Source organism: Suncus etruscus, chromosome 5 (genome assembly GCF_024139225.1).
Source record: "Suncus etruscus isolate mSunEtr1 chromosome 5, mSunEtr1.pri.cur, whole genome shotgun sequence".
NCBI lineage: Eukaryota > Metazoa > Chordata > Mammalia > Eulipotyphla > Soricidae > Suncus > Suncus etruscus.
The window spans coordinates 133883357-133905914 of record NC_064852.1 but is presented as its reverse complement, the minus strand read 5'-3'; the positions used below and the strand labels follow the sequence as shown (position 1 = coordinate 133905914).

Genomic DNA, 22558 nt, shown 5'->3' with positions numbered 1-22558 from the left:
ATCGAAAAACGGGAACACTTCCAAATAGATTTTATGAAGCCAACATCACCTTGATACCTAAACCAGACAGAGATGCTACGAAAAAAGAAAATTACAGACCAATATCGCTGATGAATGCATATGCAAAGATCCTCAACAAAATCCTGGCAAATAGGATTCAATGCCTCATTAAGAAGATCATACACTATGATTAAGTAGGTTTCCTGCCAGGAATGCAAGGATGGTTTAACATCCATAAATCTATCAACATAATACACATCAACAACAAGAAAAATAAAAATCAATGATCATATCAATAGATGCAGAGAAAGCATTTGATAAGGTCCAACACCCATTCTTGATCAAAACTCTCAGCAAGATGGGAATGGAAGGAACCTTTCTCAATATAGTTAAGGCCATCTACCACAAGCCAGTGGCACATATTATCCTCAATGGAGAAAAACTAAAAGCATTCCCTCTAAATTCTGGCACAAGACAAGGCTGTCCTCTCTCACCACTCCTATTTAATATAGCACTGGAAGTACTTGCTATAGTGATTAGGCAAGAAAAAGATATCAAGGGAATCCAGATAGGAAAGGAAGAAGTCAATCTCTCACTTTTTACAGTTGACATGATATTCTACTTAGAAAACCCTAAAGACTCTATCAAAAAGCTTCAAGAAATAATACTCATATAGCAAGGTGGCAGGCTACAAAATTAATACACAAAAATCAATGGTCTTTCTATACACCAATAGTAATAAGGAAGAAATGGACATTAAGAAAAAAACCCCATTCACAATAGTACCACACAAATTCAAATATCTTGGAATCAACTTGACTAAAATGTAAAGGACCTATACAAAGAAAACTATAAAACTCTGCTCCAAGAAACAAGAGAGGACATGCAGAAATGCAAACACATACCCTACTTATGGATTGGCAGGATTAATATCATCAAAATGGCAATACTCCCAAAAGCATTGTACAGATTTAGTGCAATCCCTATAAAGATACCCGTGACATTCTTCAAAGAATTGGATCAGGCACTTTTGAAATTTATTTGGAATAATAAACATCCTAGAATAGCAAAAGCAATCATTGGGAAAAAGAATATGGGAGGAATTACTTTCCCCAACTTTAAACTTTACTACAAAGCAATAGTTATCAAAATAGCATGGTACTGGAATATGGACAGGCCCTCAGATCAATGGAATAGACTTGAATACTCAGAGAATGTTCCCCAGACATACGATCACCTAATTTTTGATAAAGGAGTAAGAAATCCTAAATGGAGCAAAGAAAGCCTCTTCAACAAGTGGAGTTGGCACAACTGGGTAGCCACTTGCAAAAAATTGATCTTAGACCCCCAGTTAACATCATGTATGAAGATAAAATCCAGATGGATTAAAGACCTTGATATCAGACCCAAAACATAAGATATATAGAACAACACATAGGCAAAACACTCCAAGACACTGAGACTACAGGCATATTCAAGGAGGAAACTGCACTCTACAAGCAAGTGAAAGCAGAGATTAACAGATGGGAAAATAGTAAGCTGAGAAGCTTCTGCACCTCAAAGGAAATAGTGTCCAGGATACAAGAGCCACCCACGGAGTGGGAGAAACTATTCACCCAATACCCATCAGACAAGGGGTTAATCTCCAAAATATACAAGGCACTGACAGAACTTTACAAGGAAAAAAATATCTAATCCCATGAAAAAACGGGGAGAAGAAATAAACAGACACTTTGACATTTGAAGAAATACAAATGGCCAAAAGACACATGAAAAAGTGCTCCACATCACTAATCATCAGGGAGATGTAAATCAAAACAATTATGAGGTACCACCTCACACCACAGAGATTGGCACACATCACAAAGAATGAGAACAAGCAGTGTTGGCGGGGATGTGGAGAGAAAGGAACTCTTATCCACTGCTGGTGGGAATGCTGTTTAGTTCAACCTTTATGGAAAGCAATATGGAGATTCCTCCAAAAGCTGGAAATCGAGCTCCCATATGATCCAGCTATACCACTCCTAGGAATATACCCTAGGAACACAAAAATACAATACAAAAATCCCTTCCTTACACCTATATTCATTGCAGCACTATTTACCATAGAAAAACTCTGGAAACAACCAAGATGCCCTTCAACAGATGAATGGCTAAAGAAATTGTGGTACATATACACAATGGAATATATATGCAGCTTTCAGGAGAAATGAAGTCATGAAATTTACCTTTACATGGATGTACATGGAATCTATTATGCTGAGTGAAATAAGCTAAAGAGAGAGAGAGAGAGAGAGAGAGAGAAATGTAGAATGGTCTCACTCATATATGAGTTTTTTTAGAAAAATGAAAGTTATTCTTGCAATAATAATTTTCAGACACAAAAGAGAGGAGGGCTGGAAGTTACAACTCACCTGATGAAGCTCACCACAAACAGGGATGAGTTTTTTAGAGAAATAACTACATTTTGAACTATCCTAATAATGAAAATGTATTAGGGAAATAAAAGCCTGTCTAGAGTATAGGCGGGGGTTGGGTGGGGAGGAGGGATATTTGGGACACTGGTGTTGTGAATGTTGCTCTGGTGATGGGTGGCGTTTTTTACATGACTGAAACCCAAACACAATCATGTATGTAATCAAGGTGTTTAAATAAAATATAAAAAAATAAAAATAAATTATTCACATTTTGTTAAGAGGAAAACACCACTGTTTCCTTCCTTCTTTGAATGCCCTCCCCCCAATTCTTTTATTTTGGCTCTTAGCAAACAGAATAAGTATCTGTTCTTTTCTTTCCTTCCAATAAATGATGGAGAGAATAAAAAAATAATTTTTGATATTCTAGAGTTAATGCTATTAAACTACTCAGTTGGTATTGCTTTAGATAAAATAAAAGTTGTATTAGAGCTTCTGTTGCAGATGGGAAAAGTCATCATATTCTAAGGGTTAGACGACAATGTAGCAGAATCCAGTAGGCCAAGGCAAAGTCACCAGAAAAGCAATAATAAGCAGAATGCTAAGAAAATTTCATTTGATATGTCAGAAAGTTGCCAAGTGTGGTAGCTAAGCCAGAGGCATCTGCATTACAGGAGAAATTGTTAGTAATGAAATTTTCAGGTCTCCAATTGAATTTCACAAAGAAAAACTCTGAGAGTAACAGGGAGGAAAACGTGTACTTAGAAACCTTCCAACAATTTCACTGCAGTTTCTAAGCAGCACTGCTTCTCTGGCCCTTGTATTAAACTGTTTCCCACTGTTTATTTTTTTTAAAGTAAAATTTTAAGTTTGATATTCAATTTCACATAGGAATAAAGTGGAGTGAATAAAGCTCAGAGTCTGTTTAGTCAAATTTATAAATATCACACACTTTCATATTCAAAGATTGTTATGTAGGAGGTAAAGGTTTTAGGAGATGAAGTAGTTGAAAGTGAAGCTAACTAGCTCTTTTCTCTATTTGAAGGACAATGTCAGCTACATTAAGGAAACAGTGTGATAATAATAAAAACTTGTATTGTGGCTAATCTTTTATTCAAACTTTATCATTACCTGTGTCTTTCAACTTTGTAAATAACATAAGGTCTTGGAAGATGCTTACATGCATTATTCTTTAGACATCAACTATCATTTCTAGTAATTTTGCCATATTACATGTAAAGGAGACAATTTACTGAGTAGTAATATATTAGAAGTGTATTTTATTGTTTTGTTTTGTTTTTTTTGGCCCCACCCAGATACTCTCAGGGTTAGTTTTTGTCTCTGCACTCAGATTTTACTCCTGGCAGACTCAAGGGGTCCATATGGGATGCTTAGGATCTTACTAGTGGGTAGGCCATGTGCAAGGCAAAAGCCCTAATTGCTGTGCTATCTCTCTGGCCACAGAAGTGTTTTTTTTTTTTTTTTTAACTCAATTTTTTTTAGTTTGGTTTCTTTAGATAACTTAATAATGAATGCACATTATGACTCCTATAAAACTTTCTATCCTTTAGCTGTTGTTATGGCATATGCATGAAAACCAACCCCAGAATCAGTGACATAAACAAAAATCTTTATTGTCACAGCCACTTGCTTTTGGGCTGTTTGTTTATCTTGCCTGTGCTCAGCTAGGCTATTTTCCAAACTTTTTCATTGTGTTCATGTATCATCTAAATGTGTCTCCTTGAAGCAAAGAACTACTTTCAAAAAATAGTCAAGCAAAAATAAAATGGTTCTTAACTTTTAAGCTAACAAATTACACATTATAATCCACCTATGTTCCTTGGCTAGCAGGATATCCATAGAATGAAGAGTCACAGTCTGTCACTGATGGTAAGACTTTTATTTTCAAGACAAAGGAATTGGAGAGGCATAGAGGTGAAAACTTGAATGAATAGTGCAATTTATTATGGGTTTTAAGAAAATATGAAAATATCATATTCTGCTTCTCTCCTTTTAGGAGGAGTCTCAATTTCTTGTATCATAGTACAACACAAAAGAGTTCTTATAAGAAACATAAATATCACATAAACATAACAATTTCATGAAACAGGGATTCAGGGTTATTAAATCACAGTACTTCATTTAGGTTTATATCTATATCTATATTATCTATATTTATATCTATCAGTATTATCTCTTTAGGGACAATCATATAGAAAACAACTATTACTGCAATCTGTATTTATAGTAACTTAGCTCTTTCTAGTAAGTTTCTCCACATTTGACCCATGGAGAAAGCAATCATAGATACAAATTTTAAAATAAATTCATGTTGTACATAAAACCTGCACTGCAGGAAAAAAATAAAAAGGACACATCCAAGTTTTTATCACCAAAATAACGTTTTTACACCTAAGTTTACCAAATTGCCTTATAGTCAGCAGGGAAAACAAGATATTGTTACATAAAATTAGGGAAGAGAAGATCTAATAATACTAAATAAGAAAATAGAAGTTATACCTTATAGTAATGAATTAGAAAATTCCAAAACCTCTACTATAGTAGAATAATAGAGATTATTAAAATTCTACTAAAGTGAATAATTAAGAGTTGTCATATTTGTCAAGTAAGATTTAAAAAAGGTATCACTATTTATTCAAGAACAACATTAAATTACTAGATAAATTACAGAACTTGATCAAAAGGGAAAGGCTACATTTCATTGTTAAGGAAGATCTGTAACATCATAATATATTAATTCATGTCAAATATGAAATGCTAATATTTGCATCAAGCTCCAAGAAATGACTAAAGCTATAAAGTAAAGTGGGTTTAAAAAAACTTAAAATGAACTCTTTTAATGTATACTAATTAAATTTTATTTAAATTTTTGTCATTTAATTTTAAAATCATATAAAATCATAGTTTTAAAGATGAAACTGTAACAAACTCAAGGTAAGCAAATTCTTGCTAGTGCAGAAATAATAAACAACACAGACAACATTGAATGTTGTTTCCCAAGTCTTTACTGCAACATGATTGAGTGATATAATGAATAAAAAGTTCATTAATTAAAATTGTGCCTGATTCTTAAACCTTCCAGATCTCAGCATAATTACCTATGAAATAAATCTAAAAATCTCAGTGTTCTTCTAGAAATTTAATGAGGTATGATAAAATGCCTGCCACACTTTATAGCACAATTTGATAAATATTAGATTTTACAAATGACAGTTTGTTCTTTAAGTTTCTCAAACTTACAAAAAACTATTTATTTTCATTTGATAAATGTAGTAGTCATCTAAAATCTAATATCATTACAAATTTGAATATGAGTAAAATATATAGTAAGCTCAGGTTTCAGTTGCCTTGAGTCCATTTGGTCATAATCATTTTTCCTATGTTTTAATAGCTCCCATTTTGAAATTGTATTGGTGTTGTGTTAATGTCATTAAAAAAGACCAGGTGCATTTAAAAGTTTTATTGCACTATATATGCAGTCTCCTGAGCACTCCCCAATAAGAGGACAGTACAATGGTTAAGATATTATATTTAATGCTGTTGACCCTAGTTTCATTCTAGGGACCATGTATGATCCCCTTAGCATGGCCAGGACTGATCTCTAAGCAGAACTGGAAGTAAGACATGAGCATGGCTCTAAGTTGAAGAAGTAGATGAAAGAAGAGAGGAGGAAAAAAAGATGTAAGAAGAGAATAAAAACTTTGTTTTAATTTAAAATATGTAAAACTTGATTAATTAAATTGATTTCACAAAAGGAAATTTTATAACCTGGGAAATTTAGTATTAATGGGAGAAGGGTATTAGTGCATGATTTTTGTAAACATATAGCTTATATTACATTTTTGTATTACTTCAGTAGTTCAGTAAAACAGTCTCTAACACTTCTACAGTTTATTTTTGTATATATTTTGGTCATTTTTATTGTATATTTATTCTATGGAAACTGAGATGCTTTCTACTTTCTTAGTCCATGTCTTCTACTGATGAACTAATGTACAAACCACTACAATAGAGTGAGAGCTAATTTAAAATAAGCTAATCTAGAAGGCAAGTGAAAGAACTTCTTTAAATACTACGTGATGTGGATGTATCTGTTCCAAATATTCAAGATGTGATATAAATGCAAATGATAACAGTTTTAACAATACCATGAACAAAAGACTTCTAGACTTTTCTGCCAAAGTAATCCAGCTTTGTAAATTGAAAATAAAAGAGTTTCATAAGGAAAGAGCCTTACAAAATGTCTTATACTAAATATGGGACATATAAAATATAAAAAAATCTCTAGTGTAAATTATAATTAAAATAATGAATTTTAATTTTGTGTGCCAGTTGCTTAGCTGAGAATGAATCAATTTCTGATTCATACTGCATTTCTATCTCTTTGATAACCTACTTTTTATATCCCTGGGATCAGGTAGCAGAATGTGAAGGGTTTCTGATTCTTTACTTTGTTGTATTATTGCTGAGAAAAATCACACATGTCAAACTTTTGTTGAAATAAGTTAGAGCCAATTTTTGACAGTGAAAGTGTGCTCAAAGTATCCATAAAAATAGCTTTGGAAAAATAGCCAGCAGCAGTGTAACCCATGGGAAAGCCCTGTTACAACCCAGTGCAAGTCAGATAATGGTGTTTCAGATTTTAATTAAGTCTGAAGGATTAAGTAATGTAAAGAATTGATTTAAAACTATTTTTTTTCTGGAATAGGAAAAGGATTAGAAGAAGACACAAGTAAATAACTTCTTTCCATTGAACAGTAATTAAGAGAGCTAATAAGTCTGGTAAGGGCAAAATTTGATAATGTTTAATAAAAATTTAGCTTATAGCTAAAGTTAGATTGTTCATCTTAATAAGGACATCAACATTTCATAATGCTAAATCCTCTTAGTTCTATTTAAAGCTGTATTTATATAATACCACTTACAGTATCTTAGAGATAAAGTACAATACACAGTAATCTGCATACAAATAAATTCTTCTATAACTAATATAAAGCATGAGCTATAAGTTTGACATCTGAAAGGCAAGATAACTGCTAGCATATAAGTTTTAACTGAGTTCAAAGAATCAAATCAGTGAAGAAAAGAAATTTGAAAAATTCATACTCAGGTTTTGATATAAAGTAGAGGGTTTTTTTTTGCTTACTTAAAGGATACATATTTATTTTACATGTGTTTGTCTTTCTATTTGATTCCATTTAAACATTCATCAAATAATTGTAGTATTTGAATATGTCTTTTATATTAAGTTTGCTGTGTGTTAGAATCTAAATGAACAAATTTTATACTCCAATAAATGTTGAGATACATAGTCATATAAAATGAGTAAAATAGAATAATTTATTTTTTAAATGTCAAAAATATTTCAAGATATTATTAATGCATTATAATTCTTTAGTTACATTTTAACAATGGTTTATTTTAAGCATGTTCTTATGCATTTATTTACAAATAGAAACAATTTTCAATGACACATTAAGATTATTAGACTATTTTGAAATAAAATATTTTTTTAAAATCTTTTTAAATTGAAATTCAGCCTTTAAATTTAAGTGTATTAATTCCTTAATGGTTTTGGCAACTTGAAAATATTCCCCCCAAAAAGCCAATTATTGGAGAATAATCAGTATCCAGAGGGATGTTGTTGATTGTTCATAATCTAAATAATATTAATTTTTTTGATGTAAAAGAAAGTTAGTTCAAAAACGTACACTGTGGGTCATTATTTATTTTTTTGTTTGTTTATCTATTTCTTTTATTTTTTTAGTCTTTAGTCCACAACTGGTGGTGCTCAGGAGTTACTCCTGGCAGGTTTGGGGGGTATCATATGGAATGCTGGAGATTGAACCAGGGCTGGCCATGTTCAAGGCAAAGGCCCTACCAACTATACTATCACTCCAGCCCCACATAATGGGTTTTTATTATAGGTAGAAAACAAGATCTTATTTGAGATAAAAATAATAAAGATAAATATTGAGAGAGATTTTTGAAAACCAAATACATAAGAGAGTATAAAAAATAATTGATTTTAAGAGAATTAAATTTACACTATGGTTTTGTAAACTACTTGACCAAACTCCATCTGTTTTTGTTTTTTTTTTTTATCACCCAGTTTCAATGGACAACACAGGAGAAACAAGGAATAAATAAATCTGTTGGCACAACCCAAATGGATTGTTCTCTTATAGCTGCAGGTTTAATCTGGACATATGCAATGAAAGTTAGCTAGAACACCAACCAAAATAAAAATAAGTGCCTTATTATCAAATCTGGTGCATCTAAAATCTTTGAGGTAATTAATTAGCATAAAATCTAATGGCATGTTCGTGGAAATGTTTAAATAGTAGGTGAAAAATTTGGTTAAATATAGACAGAATTTTAGTTTTATTTATAATAAAAAGTCGGAGTTTTATAGATACTTTAAGATGGAATTTTATAATTTAGACAATAATTCTAGTTTGTTTGATAAGTAACTATTTCAAACAATAATTGCGGTGTTCGCCACCGATGATGTCATACCCGGGCCGCTATGTTCGGAAACTTTCTCTGCTACTCCCGCTTCCACCCTCCCAAACAGCGTGTCCATCTCCTGCCCCCTGAGCTGCTTCTCTGGCTCTTCCCCCAGAGTCCTGATACGAGGCCGATTCTGGGTCTAGACGTGGGGTGCAACTCCGGGGATCTGAGAGTGGCTCTATACAAATATTTCCTTGCCCTACGTGATGGGGAGACCTCCTCGGATGCCTCAAGAAAGCTCCGTTTCCTCTGCTGTGACATAGATCCAGTCCTGGTGGCTCGTGCTGAAAAAGAATGCCCCTTTCCTGATGCCTTGACCTTTATCACCCTGGATTTCATGAATCAAAGGACCCGGAAAGTTTTCATAAACTCTTTCTTAAGCCAGTTTGGATGCTCCGTTTTTTGATATTGGCTTCTGCATGTCAGTAACCATGTGGATCCATCTGAACCATGGAGATCAAGGTCTGTGGGAATTTCTGGCTCACCTTTCCTCCCTCTGTCACTACCTCCTTGTGGAGCCACAGCCCTGGAAGTGTTACCGAGCAGCTGCAAGGCTTGTCTGGAAACTGGGCCTCCATGATTTTGATCACTTCCATTCCCTAGCCATCCGAGGTGATATGGCAAAACAGATTGTGTGGATTTTGACCCAGGACCATGGCATGGAGTTAGTATGCTGCTTTGGCAACACCAACTGGGATCGAAGCCTTCTGCTCTTCAGGGCAAAACAGAGCATAGAGACTCATCCAATTCCCGAATTATTGACTGAAGGGGAAGAAGAAAGGAACAGATTAAGATTCTGGAAACAGTGTGATGGGAGGGTGTGAAGTTCAGTAAAGACATTTAATACTGAGGATTAAGTTATCTCTTTAACTATATTTTTAAGTAGCATTGAAAAATGAAACTTTGGCAAAATGTTGTAGAATTAAAATTGTAATTATAAAAAAAAAAGATAAGGGTTGAAACTGTGGGCCACGGGATATTTACAGCATTAGAAAGTGTTTCATAAAAAAAAAAAGAATAGAAGAAGAAAGAATAGAAAAAACAAAACAAAACAAAAAAGAATAGAAGAAAAAAAAACAAAAACAAAAAAAGAATAGAAGAAAAAACGAAAACAAAAAAAGAATAGAAGAAAAAAAAACAAAAACAAAAAATAGAAGAAAAAACAAAAAAGAATAGAAGAAAAAAAAGAATAGAAGAAAAAAACAAAAAAGAATAGAAAAAAAGAATAGAAGAAAAACAAAAACAAAAAAGAATAGAAGAAAAAAACAAAACAAAAAAAGAATAGAAGAAAAAAAAAGAAAGTGTCTCATTGGAGTTAAATATTTCCAAGTTATTATGAAATTACTTTTTTTTTAGCCATGAGTCCCCTCCGAGCTACCAAACCTTTGCTTTCTTTTCCTTTTCCTTTTCCTCATGTTTGTTATGTTGCTTCTCCCTGGTTTTGAAATAAAATTTGTTATCTTTAGTAGTGGCTGGAAACCTGAAGCTCATATTTGTGGCCGAGCACCTGCATGACCCTTTCACACAGAAAGTACTCTGAGCTGTGCCAATGTTCCGGCCTTTAGAATGCCGCCTCATAGACACTTTTTCTTTGGGACTTCGACTTTTTTTTAATTATCCTTTTTTTTTTTTTTAATATGGAACGCTTCACGAATTTGCGTGTCATCCTTGCGCAAAGGCCATGCTAATCTTCTCTGTATCGTTCCAATTTTAATATATGTGCTGCCGAAGCGAGCACAATTATCCTTTTTTTAAAAAAAATGAAGAAGAGCTTACTAAACTTTCTGCTGGTGCTTCAATGAATTCACTGTGAGTCAATAGTTTTCAAAAGTATTCTTTCCTTTCTCTTCCATCTCTTTAGTTTTTCTTTCAATTTTCTACTTTTTTGGAAGTATGTTGTGTTTGGTGTTCCTAAAGAATGTGTTGTTGTCAGTGTGTCAACTATGTAATGCTTTTCCTTTAAATAAATAAATTTTAAAAAGCCAACAAGAAAAAAAATAAAATAAAATTGTAATTATAAAAAAAACAATAATTGCTACCAGATGACAAAGGTTCACATGCACATTTGATGATGGTACATTTTAGGAATCAGGCATCTGATTGTCGTACTTGCACACATGTTTTCCATATGTCTCATTTAATGGTGATGCTCAAGAACATTCAGCTTGAAGTGCCCAGTTTTTGAGAGGACACATTCCTGGAAGCTGTGTTCACACATCTTCAGTTACAGTGTTCCACATGACTCAAGGCGTACTAAAGATTGCAGAATTTTTTTAAGTATGAGGGTCCAAGTTACAGAGATGCTGGGATTAGCCTCAGGCTTATTAGGCAGTGCCAGGAAAAGAACTCATGGTTTCTTCCCTGTACACAGTCACAGCCTCTGAGCCCTATTATAGATTATTTTATAGAGGTAACAATAGTTTATAACACTGCTTACATTTGAGCAGTATAATTTTACAATTCTTTGAATATTTACCATGCCAAGCAGCAAAGTAGAAACCTTCCACTATCAATCATGTAATTGATCTCTTTTACCTATAGAATGAGATCTTTCTGTTTTACTTTTGATTTATTTGAAGTCCACCTTGCTATAACAATGCTAGATAATTAACTGCTGAAGAGCTAACTCTAATTCTGTATTCCAGAATCATTTTTAGACTCCAAGAAAAGAGGACTCAGGGGAGCATATGAGACACCTGATAGTGATCAAACCAGAGCCTGCTGCATGGCCTCTGCTGTACTATCTCTCCAAACATAATATTTTATTTTATATCTAAGTGGCAAATCATTGTTTTAAAAAACTAAGTTACTCAACACTGGACGTACATTTGTCAACTATTGCCAATACCACTGAAGTGCTCATTGAAATGTATACACCTTTTAAAGTCAGCATTACTTTGTTCGTTAGAGATACATTTTCATTAATATTCAAAATATATGTATATATAAATAATATAATTGAAAAAATATATCAAGGAAAAATGATACCTATATAGGTACTTTTTCAATACAAAAACACAGAAAAAACATATACAATATTTATGACAATGATTATTAGAACAGCAAAAAAACAAGACGAAGTATGGGACATACATTCATATTCCCTTGACAATAGCTATTAACCAATAGAGTAAAACCAAGTGTTGGGGCCTGTGAGATAGCGCACTGGAATGGCATTTGCCTTCCAAGTGCCTGATCCAGGACAGACCTCAGTTCGATCTCTGGCATCCCATATGGTCCCCCAAGTCAGGAGCAATTTTGAGTGCATAGCCAGAAGTAATCCCTGAGCATCACCGGGTGTGACCCAAAAACAAAAATCAAAAACAATAAAACCAAGTGTTGGAAGATGTGTGAAAAACAGAAATTCTTTATACTGTTGCTTGTAATATAAATTGGTATATTTCCTTTAGGTAGTCTTTGAAAAATATTAAAGATTATATCATATTTTCCAGCACTTGTACTACTAGTAATCAATTGTTAGTAGTATGTAATGTTAAATTTAGTTTTCACAATACACACAAGAGAAACTAAAATACATAACAAATCTAGATTTTCTTTTTTTTCATTTAAGTAACATTGTTTTACATAATTATATATTTATAACAAATTCACAACTCTTCAAAATATATATTAGCTTCTACACTTACCATGAGGTTTTTGTCTCTTGTTGACATATTAAGTTGAAGTGACTAAATGAGTTGCTTTCTTAATTGTATGCACTTGTAAATTATAATAAATAAATGACATGAACTTAAAATTAATTATAAGACAATAAACTAATTAAAAACTGTAAGAAAAAGGTTCAATTTAAATGGTGAAAACAAAATCAAATGATCTGATGCTAACTGCTGAAAAGAAAAATTATTAATGCTAATCTACAAAATTTATGGACAGATTATAAAATAATCTGTAATTGATAGAATTATTTGATTTTAACATAACTGAGCACACTTTCTATATATTTTATCATGTTATGGGCTTTTATTATATCAAGCAGCAAATGCTAACGTTTTTTTTCAGTTTATTTGAAAATTCATATAACATATTAAAGAGAAATATCATTATTACCAAAATATGAGAGATGTACAGAGTGCTCTAATAGACATGTGCATTAAAAAAGGGTCATTTGTTGTTCCAATGGTATAATACTAACAATAAAAATGAAGATATAAAGTTTTAAAATAGAGGGAGAAAATATAAATCCATAGTTTAGTGAAAGAAGTCAAGATATACTGGGAACCAGAGAGATAGAACCTGGATAAGAAACTTGTCAACCTGGAAATTGTAAGATGATAAGAATATATAGGCTAATACTATAATGTGAAAATAGTATCTAGACTTTTATTAAAACACACTAAAATTCACCATTCCTGAAAGCATCCTCAGGAACTAATAAGACACTATTTGAACTAATAAAAGACATTAAGTTAGATAATCTTAAAACATAGTTTATAAATAAAATTCCTCTGTGTCTGTATTGATATAAATCAAAAACTGAATAGATACATGGTTTTTAATAAGTACATTTTCATGTGAAAGAATTCTACATAAGTTTTTTTATTTAGCACTTACCAAATCTCTACTTCTGAATTGTGGGCTACATATATTTTATTTTCCCCCAAATTATAATATGGGAAACATAAGAAAAATAAAAGTTGATTATTTGAAAAAATAAAGAAGATTGATACATCATTAGCAATATTTGCCCCAAAAAGAGAATAAACATTAATAAACCAAATTAGAAATATGATGTCACAACAGACATTACAGAATTTCAAGGGATTATCAGAAATTATTTTGAAATCTTTATGCTACAAACAAGAGAACCTAGAAAAAAATGGACAAATTATTAGACTCTTATAATCACTAAATTTGAATAAGATTATTCAGAACATCTGAACTGCCTATCAATATCGAGAAAATTAAAATGTTAATCAAAAGGCTTTCTCCAAAAAAAAAAAATCTTGGACCTAGATGAATTCAATAGTCAATTCTTTCAAACCTTTAAAGAGTACTACTGCCAATATGTGTCAAGGTCTTTCAACAAATCAAAGAAACAGAACTTTTCCCAAATAGCTTCTTTTTAGCTAACATCACATTGATAAAAAAGACAAACAGAGATACCCCAAAAAAAGGAATAACAGGCTGATATCCTTGATTAACTCAGATGCAAAGATACTTAACAAAATAGAATACAACAACAATTCATTGAAAAGACATATAACATGACTGACTAGGATACATACCAGGGATGCAGAGATGGTTTCACATACACAAGTCAATCACCATAATACACAATATAAATAACGGGGAAAATAAAATTTATGATCATATAAATAGGTGCAGTGAAAGAGAAAGCTTTTGACAAGCACCAGAACACATTCATGATAAAAACTCTGAACAAGATGGGCTTGAAGAAACTTTTCTCAATATAGTAAAAGTCATTTACCACAATCCTACAACCAAAATATTCGATAGTGAAAACCTAAATGCCTTTCCTCTAAAACTAGCACAAGATCAGGTTGCCTATTACCACCAATTCTATCCAATATAGCACTAGAGCTAATTGTCCTATCAATAAGCCAACTAAATATATCAAGGACATTCACATAGGAAAGAAAGAAGTCAAACCCTTAATATGTATGGATGGCATGCTACTAAATTTAGAAAGTTTTAAATATAGAAGTTTCTACATAATTCACAAACAAAAATATCTGTATTTGTAAAGTGGCAGACTGCAAAATTAATATGCAAAACTCATGGTTATTGTATATATAAATAATCAAAGAGAATAGAGCTATTAAAAAAATCCCATTCACAGCTGTGCTGCAGAAAACTAACTTAACCAAAGAGGTGAAAGATCTACATTAAGAAAACTACAAAACGCTACTTCAAGAAATAAATGACACAAAAAAATGGATGCATATCCCCAGTTCATAGATTGGGCGGATTGACATTATTAAAATGGCAATAGTCTCCAAAGTATTGCACAGATTTAATGCAATCCCTATCAGGATACGCATGGAATATTTAAAAGAATTAAATTTAATACTTCAGAGATTCATATGTAACAACTTCCATTAATATCTAAAGTGAACATTTGGGAAGATAAAAGGAGGCATCATTTTCCACACTTCAAAATGTACTATAATATGGTCGTAATCAAAAGACATAGAAATAAAGACAGACCTTCTGATAAATCAAAACATGCATGAAAATATTCTGAAATAAATCCCAAAGTATATGATGAATTAATCCTTGAAAAAGGAGAAAGAAATCTGAAGTGGAGCAAGGGAAGCTTCCTCAACAAATGGTGATGGAAAGCTGGTCATTTATGTGCAAAAAAAAAGTGAACTTGGACATTGTTATAACTTTATGAAAAAATTAAATAAAAATGAATTAAAACCTTAATATATTACAAAAACTATATGGTAAATAGAAGAAAAAATAAACAGAACTTTCCATGGTAATGTAGCTTCATTTCAAGAATGAAACACCACTGACCAACGAAGTGAAAAGAAAGATAAACAAATGGGATTATATTATATTAAGAAGCTGCTTCACCTCAAAAGAATTGATAAACAGGACAGAAAGATCATTCATGAAATTATTCACTCAATAACCTCCTACTGAGGGGTTAATATCTAAGACAAATAAGGCAGTAGAACTTAACAAGAAAAAAAACATTAAACCATATAAAAATGGGAAGAAGAGATGAACAGAAAATTCTTCATAGAATAAATCCTAATAATGGCCAAAAGTCAGATAAAATAAATGATCAACATCATTAATCATCAAGAAAATGCAGATACATTATTCCTCGCTTAACGACCTACCTATTTAGCAACCACTCGCACTTACGACCATCTCTTCACCATTATTTTATTTTATTTTAAATATCCTTTTTCCATCTTGTACACTCTACAGAACAGTACAGTACTGTGGTTTTCGGTGTTTGAATGTACCTACTTTATTAACTTTATGTCCTGTAATACACTGCAGTACTGTGTGTAAATTACACAACCTATGCAAATCAAAACAAGTAGAAGTTTTCAGTTCCATCTTTCTCGTTATTTTACTTATTCAGAATACTCTATTGTCAAGTACTATGCATATACTGTACTACTGTATACAGTTTCTCACTTAACAACCAATTTACATAACGACCAAGTCATTGAAACAGAACTTGGTTGTTAAGCAAGGAATATCTGTAAAAATAACACTGAGATGGCATTTCACAGCAAAGATACTGGTACACCTTAAAAAGAAAAAGAACAACCACTGGTGGTGTTAATGTAGAGAATGGCACTCTCATTGGTCCAGGCTTTCTAAAGTAATACAGACATTCCTCAAAAACTAGAAATTGAACTTCCATATGACTCAGCAAGACTGCTCTGGAAATACTCTAGAGACTAAAAGACACAATGCAGAAAATCTCTCAGCTCTCCTATGTTCATTTTAACACTATTTACAATAGTCAGAATCTGTAAACAACCTTAGTGTCCAAGAGCAGATAAGTGGACAAGATACTGATTAACCTATATAGTAGAATACTATGCAGTTTTTAGTAAAATTAAAGTCATGACATTTACTTATACATGAATATGGAGAGTATTATGCTGTGCAAAATAAGTTAGAGGAGGAGAGTTAGATATAGAACAATCACACTCATTTGTGGAATCCAAATCAAATGAAAGAAAGGGAACATGTACAGTAGTTCTATATGTCTAAAACTATTCTAAAAGAAACATTTTAAGAATATTTTATAACTATTTTTAAATCATCTTTATTTTAATTTTTAATCAATTATTTTTACTTTATTCATTGTCCCAACATAGTTTGCATAATATTTGTAGAGATAAAAAATAAAAAAGTCACTACCATTGTCATTATAGTTGTTAGTGTAGTTATTTCTCTAACTGCAGTTAGCAATGTATGTACTAAGCTTCCTATCATAAGATAGACCTTCCAGCCCTTATCTCTCTTGTTTTTGTGTATTATTACAATAATGTATTTTATTATTATACAGGCAGAGGATTAGAGAGGTAGGGGATAGGGTACATTGGTGGTAAAAAAAGTTGCATCAGTGAATAAGAATATTCTTTTTAATAATTGAAACTCAACTACAAACGTGTTTATAATCATGGTGCTTAAATATACTGTTACTAAAAAGAAAAGAAAAAATAATTTAATGTGAAAATAGAAGAAATGATTTCTTCACAGTTGTATGTATCATTTTCTGACCTTGATCCATCTACATTAAAGGTCTTATGATTTGGTTCTTATTTGGCATGAGCACATTTTTTTCTCTAGGAAATATATGTAAGTAACAGAAAAGTGAGAGGTCCCAAAATGCTTCAGTTCAAAAAAAGTAAACCTTAGTAATTTAACATAAGCAGAAAACTGCATTTTATTTATTACACACTTATTGTTTTAATTCAGAATTTACTTGAACTTTAGCTCCAATTTTTTTTCTCAAAGTCTATATAATTTTGTTTACTTCCTAACAAACCCTGCCTTTCTCTCCTATACTTTGATTGCTTTCTGGATAAGTAAATTTGAAAGTTAAACTCTGGCCCTCACCTCTTGTTTTTTCATGTATTATTATTTTTATACATGATCTCTTCATAACAATCTTAAGTCTGATTGTTCAATGGATTATTGGTATTGTTTTTTTATGACTTCTTTTTGGATTTATTTGGGGGGGGACACAACCGATGATACTCAGGGGTTACTCTGGCTATGCGCTCAGAAATTGCTCCTTGCGTGGAGGACCATATGGGGAATCAAACCGAAGTCACTCTTAGGTCAACTGCGTGCAAGACAAATGACCTACCACTGTGCCACAGCTCCTGCCCTGTCTATGACTTTCTTGGTAAGAAGGTATTTCTCCAAAAACCTAGTCAATATTAATTTAAATTTATTACAATATTAAAATTAAGCATCATGTCTTTAATTTAATAATCTTTGAATAGTTTTAAGAAAAATATCAACATATAGTACACCTATTTATTTTATTTTTGAGTAGTACTGCTTTATATTTTCTGAGTTTTTAATCAAATAGTAATTTTAGAAAGAGATCAGTAACACAGAAATTTCTAGATTACTTTTATATACAATGTCTTCTAAGATTAGTTTTTACATGAAATGAACATTCATTTTTCTATAAAATATTTTTCTCTATAAAATCTTGATGAACATTACTTAGAATGAGTTCAGCCTTTCTGTGTAATGCTGAGAATAGTTATGGAACAAATTGTTGGGCTTATAATATATCAAATTGTAAGAGAACATACTTTCATCTCCTTTAACATGATAGCCTGAAATTAGGTAGAAGGAAGAATAATGCATTCATTGAGTATATATTAATCAGATTTAAATATAAAAATTTTAGCACAATTTAACTCATTAAAACAGTCTTCTTACATATCATTTAGAAAATCTCAAACATGCACATGACCTTTATGCGAAGCTGAAAACTTTTGTCCTGAATTATTTGAGATATGGTCCTTAATAACTTTTTGATTCAAATATACTCTTGAGAATGCAAAATAGGTCAAAATATTTGCATCATTTGTATTCTTTTGTTATTCATTTCTATTATGACATGCTTAATAAAAAAAGGTTGATGCTATGGATCATTCACCAAAATTTCCCTGCTGCCATTAGGTAAGCTATCTCCATTAATAATATATGATATTTATTGTAGAAAATTATCCTATCACCCATTATATTATATTACTTTAGTATAATATTTGTCTTAAGATTGTGCATTGCTATGGAGATGGCATTGCTGCAATGGTATTAATGTTAATTTATTTGTACATTCCATGACCTGTGAATTGCTAGTACCCTTCTCCACTTTCATCAATTATGTAGCAATATAAAATCGATCATTTTTCAGTTTTAATAAATGAATAAAACACTGAAATACTATGAAATTATTAAGACTGAAGATGTTTTCTGTATCTTCATTTCTACAATATATAAAAAAGATATTTTTGTTTTATATATCTCTAATGCTTGATAATATATGATGATGTAATTGTCCCACTATTTTCCTTTACTTAAAATGTTGCAGTATCAAATGTTTTTTTTAGCAAAATATGTCTTTTGGGCTTTGTTAATTTAGGATATATTGTTTGCACTAAAATATTATCTGTCTTATTACATTTATATGACATATATGTTTACATCTACAATAAGTTAGTACTCTTAAGAAAACTGTTTTCTGTCATTAAGAATAATAAAATAAATTAAAAAGCAAACAGAAACACCTATAACTTTACCATCATTCTATTGTTTGTATTTGAAAACTGCAACAGTTTAAAAATGAGTGCTGCTAAAAAGAATCAGTAAGGGCCAGAGGCATAGTATAGAGATTAAGAAGCTCGTTTTGCCAAACCATACCCCACTTTGATCTCTGCCATTGTATATGATCTCCCAAACATTTCTAGCAGTGAACCCTAAGCAGAGATTTAAAGATAATTCTTGAACACTTCAAAGTAACAACAGGTTAGAGAGAAAGTAATTATTAGTGGCAAAAACAATGAGTATATTACAAAAATAATGAAATGATCTACTCATTAACAAAACATAAGCTTTACCCAGGCTGTGTAGTATCAGGGCTAGTATTTCACTTGAAGGATAATGTGTTGCTACATCAAAACTCTCAATGATCATTCCTTCTGTCTTTAGTGTAATTTTGTCAATTACCAGCAAAAGAATTTGATTGGTTAGCCATCAGATGCAAACTGGGACTGCACTAATTTTAAATCATTCATAGCTATATATAATAATGGAATCTGGAGCAATTTCATTTTCTTAATGAGATTTTTCCTAAGGGATATGGACAGAATGAAAGAAAAGTGACACAATTTAACATATATAGAATTAAAAAATAATTCAGGGAAAAAGTTATTCATTTAAAAGTTTAAAGTCAAAGATCGCACATAAACTAAAAAATGTATCAAATCTTATAATTCATAAGAAATATCACTATAATATATATTTAGACATAAGGAATAATTTAAAATGAGGACACTTGAAAAACAGTACAAGAAGGTTGCACTGACCTTGCAGATTTTAAATCTTCCATGCGAAGGATGTCACTTTTTCTGTATGAAAGATGCATTCTCACTTTTGTAGATGTGTAGTGGAGGCTACAAAAATACGTGCAAATAGATAGACCTTGTTAAAGATAAGTGTTATTAATTCAAGGTTTTCTTTAGTTCCTCGTTCATTTTAGTTACATTTTCACCATTTCTTGTTCTTCTTCTATTTAACATAATATTTCTTAGATCTAGTTACCCCTGGGGATCTTTTTTATGATTAGTTTCCTATACATGTTAAAACAAGCTTTTCTCCATTTTATCTGGTTGATGTCACTTTACTTCATAGGCCTAGTCAATGTTCCTAAGAGAAGAGCAGAGATTTTTGTCATCTACAATATTAGAATAGTTTTAATTCAATGTTCACTAAAATGATCCTCTGACTTTCTTTTATTGAGCATTGCACATGTATTATAGGTAAAAAACCGAATTGTTACCTAAGTGAAATTAATGTGATAAAGATATATACTATGTTATCAATCATATGTGGATAAAAAATAAGAAAAATAAGCAAAGTACAATCAAAATAACTCAACTTCTGACAACAGAGTGATGGATACTAGTGGGTGGATTACAGAACACCGAAAGTGGGTAAGGAAGTTCAATTGAATGAAATGTCAAGGAAATTAAATTCTTATTAATGATTACATTGTTACAAATATAGATATCAATATCTAAAGTTGTGAACCTACATTTTATGCTATTATAAAAGAGATTAACTCAATTTTAAAAGGGGGAAGGCAGCAAACAGACAAGACAGAAGAAAGACACTTTTCTTTCCCATGACAACGCACTACTGTAATATCTTTCATTTCCTATGGTCCTTCTAGTACAGTTGGGAGTGATTCCTGAGCACACGGTCAGTGTAAGCATTGACTACAGCAGGTGTGGGCCACTAAACAAATATATATGCATATACATGTATATGTAAACCATATACATATATATGTATATGTGTATAGATATAGCATAGAGAAAAGGTATGAGCGAAACAGACCCAGGAAAATAAGGGATATTGACCTACCACTGTGTTCTGAGAAATGTTAACATTTTGTTTTATTACATTTTAGAGATAAAGGGTATTGTTTCGTAAGTTAGAAAGAAAGATATTCATCAATGAACTAGGACAGTCTTATTATTCAATAATTTTATACTTGATTACACCATCTTTTTCTGTTTACAGGTCCAAAGGCAAGAAGGTAAACCTATATGATAGATGAGGGCTTTAAATCTTCTTTACCTGTGTCTAGCACTCATCTCTTCATCAGAAGTGATAGACCATGGAGTTTGATAGAAAGATATAGACATATAGACAGACAAAAAAAAAGGGACAGTGTTCTATCATGTCAACATAACATATATAAAATAATGTTTTTTAAGGAATATAAAGTTCTGACTGAGTAACATTGGTATCTATTATAATAATTATGACAAAATTTCATAAGATACCACATTTTTGAGTAGTTTACAAGAAAGCAAATTAGAGTTAGATTAATATCAAAAGAGAGCAGAGAAAATCTAAACATAATTTCATCAATCTTCCAAATATGTAATTTTAGGAAATACTTTTATAACTAAAAAGATGATCTACAAAAAGTATAAGAAAGTTATAAAGACCTGGTTATAAATTTTTTAGAGCAAAGTCTTTAAAAGGTTAGATCAGATTTAATGCAAAACATGATCATGGGGTTAGAATGATGTTTGACCTTTATAGAAACACTAAAGTGTACCAACTCTAATACAAAATATTATATGAAGAAGGGAAGGAAAGAAGGCTTGGTATTATGTAAGAGAGAGAATTTTTGCACTATTTCTGCTCTTTCATTAAAATATGTATCATACCAAAAGCTGAGAGAATATTATCCCACAGTAAGAATGAGTATAAATGGTTAATATTTATTGATAAAGTATGAAGCAAAGCCATCAGCTGAAAATAAACTAGATGATGGAAAAAGCATACATGAAAAGATGTTTGAAATAAGCAGAATGTAATACTTAACTTTTGGAATTTTTTAAAAGTACAAATTAGATTAAATATTTAATTTATGTAAGTCATTGATTTTTCTTTTTACTATTTCTGATCCTGAAAAGGTAGAAAGTAATATACCATTGAAAATTTTAATTATTATGCAATTAATTCATATACCCCTTGTTACAATATGTTCCTCTTGGTATTTATCACAGAAATGAGCAAATTATCAACTTATTTTCACCCATATGGTGATGGCATTAACTCAGAGAATATTCTTTCAGTATTGGGTTATACCTCAATTAATCACTGTTCCATAATAAAATATCTTAATAGATGGAACTGAAGAGATAATACAGAAGGTAGGAGAGGTATGTCATGCATGTCGCTGAACTGTATTTATTCCTGAGAAATCTATAATGTCCCATAGAGTAGTATCATATGTGTTCTTTGACAGAGTAAGAACAAAGCTTTGACACCACTGGGTGTGGCCAAAAAAACAAAAGAAACCAAAATAAAATAGAGAAGAT

General features: G+C 31.4%; 1 protein-coding gene and 1 non-coding gene across 2 annotated transcripts; one reads left to right on the top strand and one right to left on the bottom strand.

Annotated features, from left to right (window-relative positions):
* Positions 1-8949: 8949 nt before the first annotated feature.
* Positions 8950-9941, top strand: LOC126008698 (RNA 5'-monophosphate methyltransferase-like; the record flags this gene model as incomplete). Its single annotated transcript, XM_049772934.1, is given in 2 exon segments — positions 8950-9348; positions 9350-9941. Coding segments are annotated over 2 exon segments (822 nt in total), but the record flags the coding sequence as incomplete, so codon positions are not given.
* A 638-nt stretch (positions 9942-10579) lies between these two features.
* LOC126010597 (U6 spliceosomal RNA) lies at positions 10580-10686 on the bottom strand. Its single transcript, XR_007496618.1, has one exon. It is a non-coding gene; the product is annotated as a U6 spliceosomal RNA (small nuclear RNA).
* Between the last annotated feature and the right edge of the window lie 11872 nt (positions 10687-22558).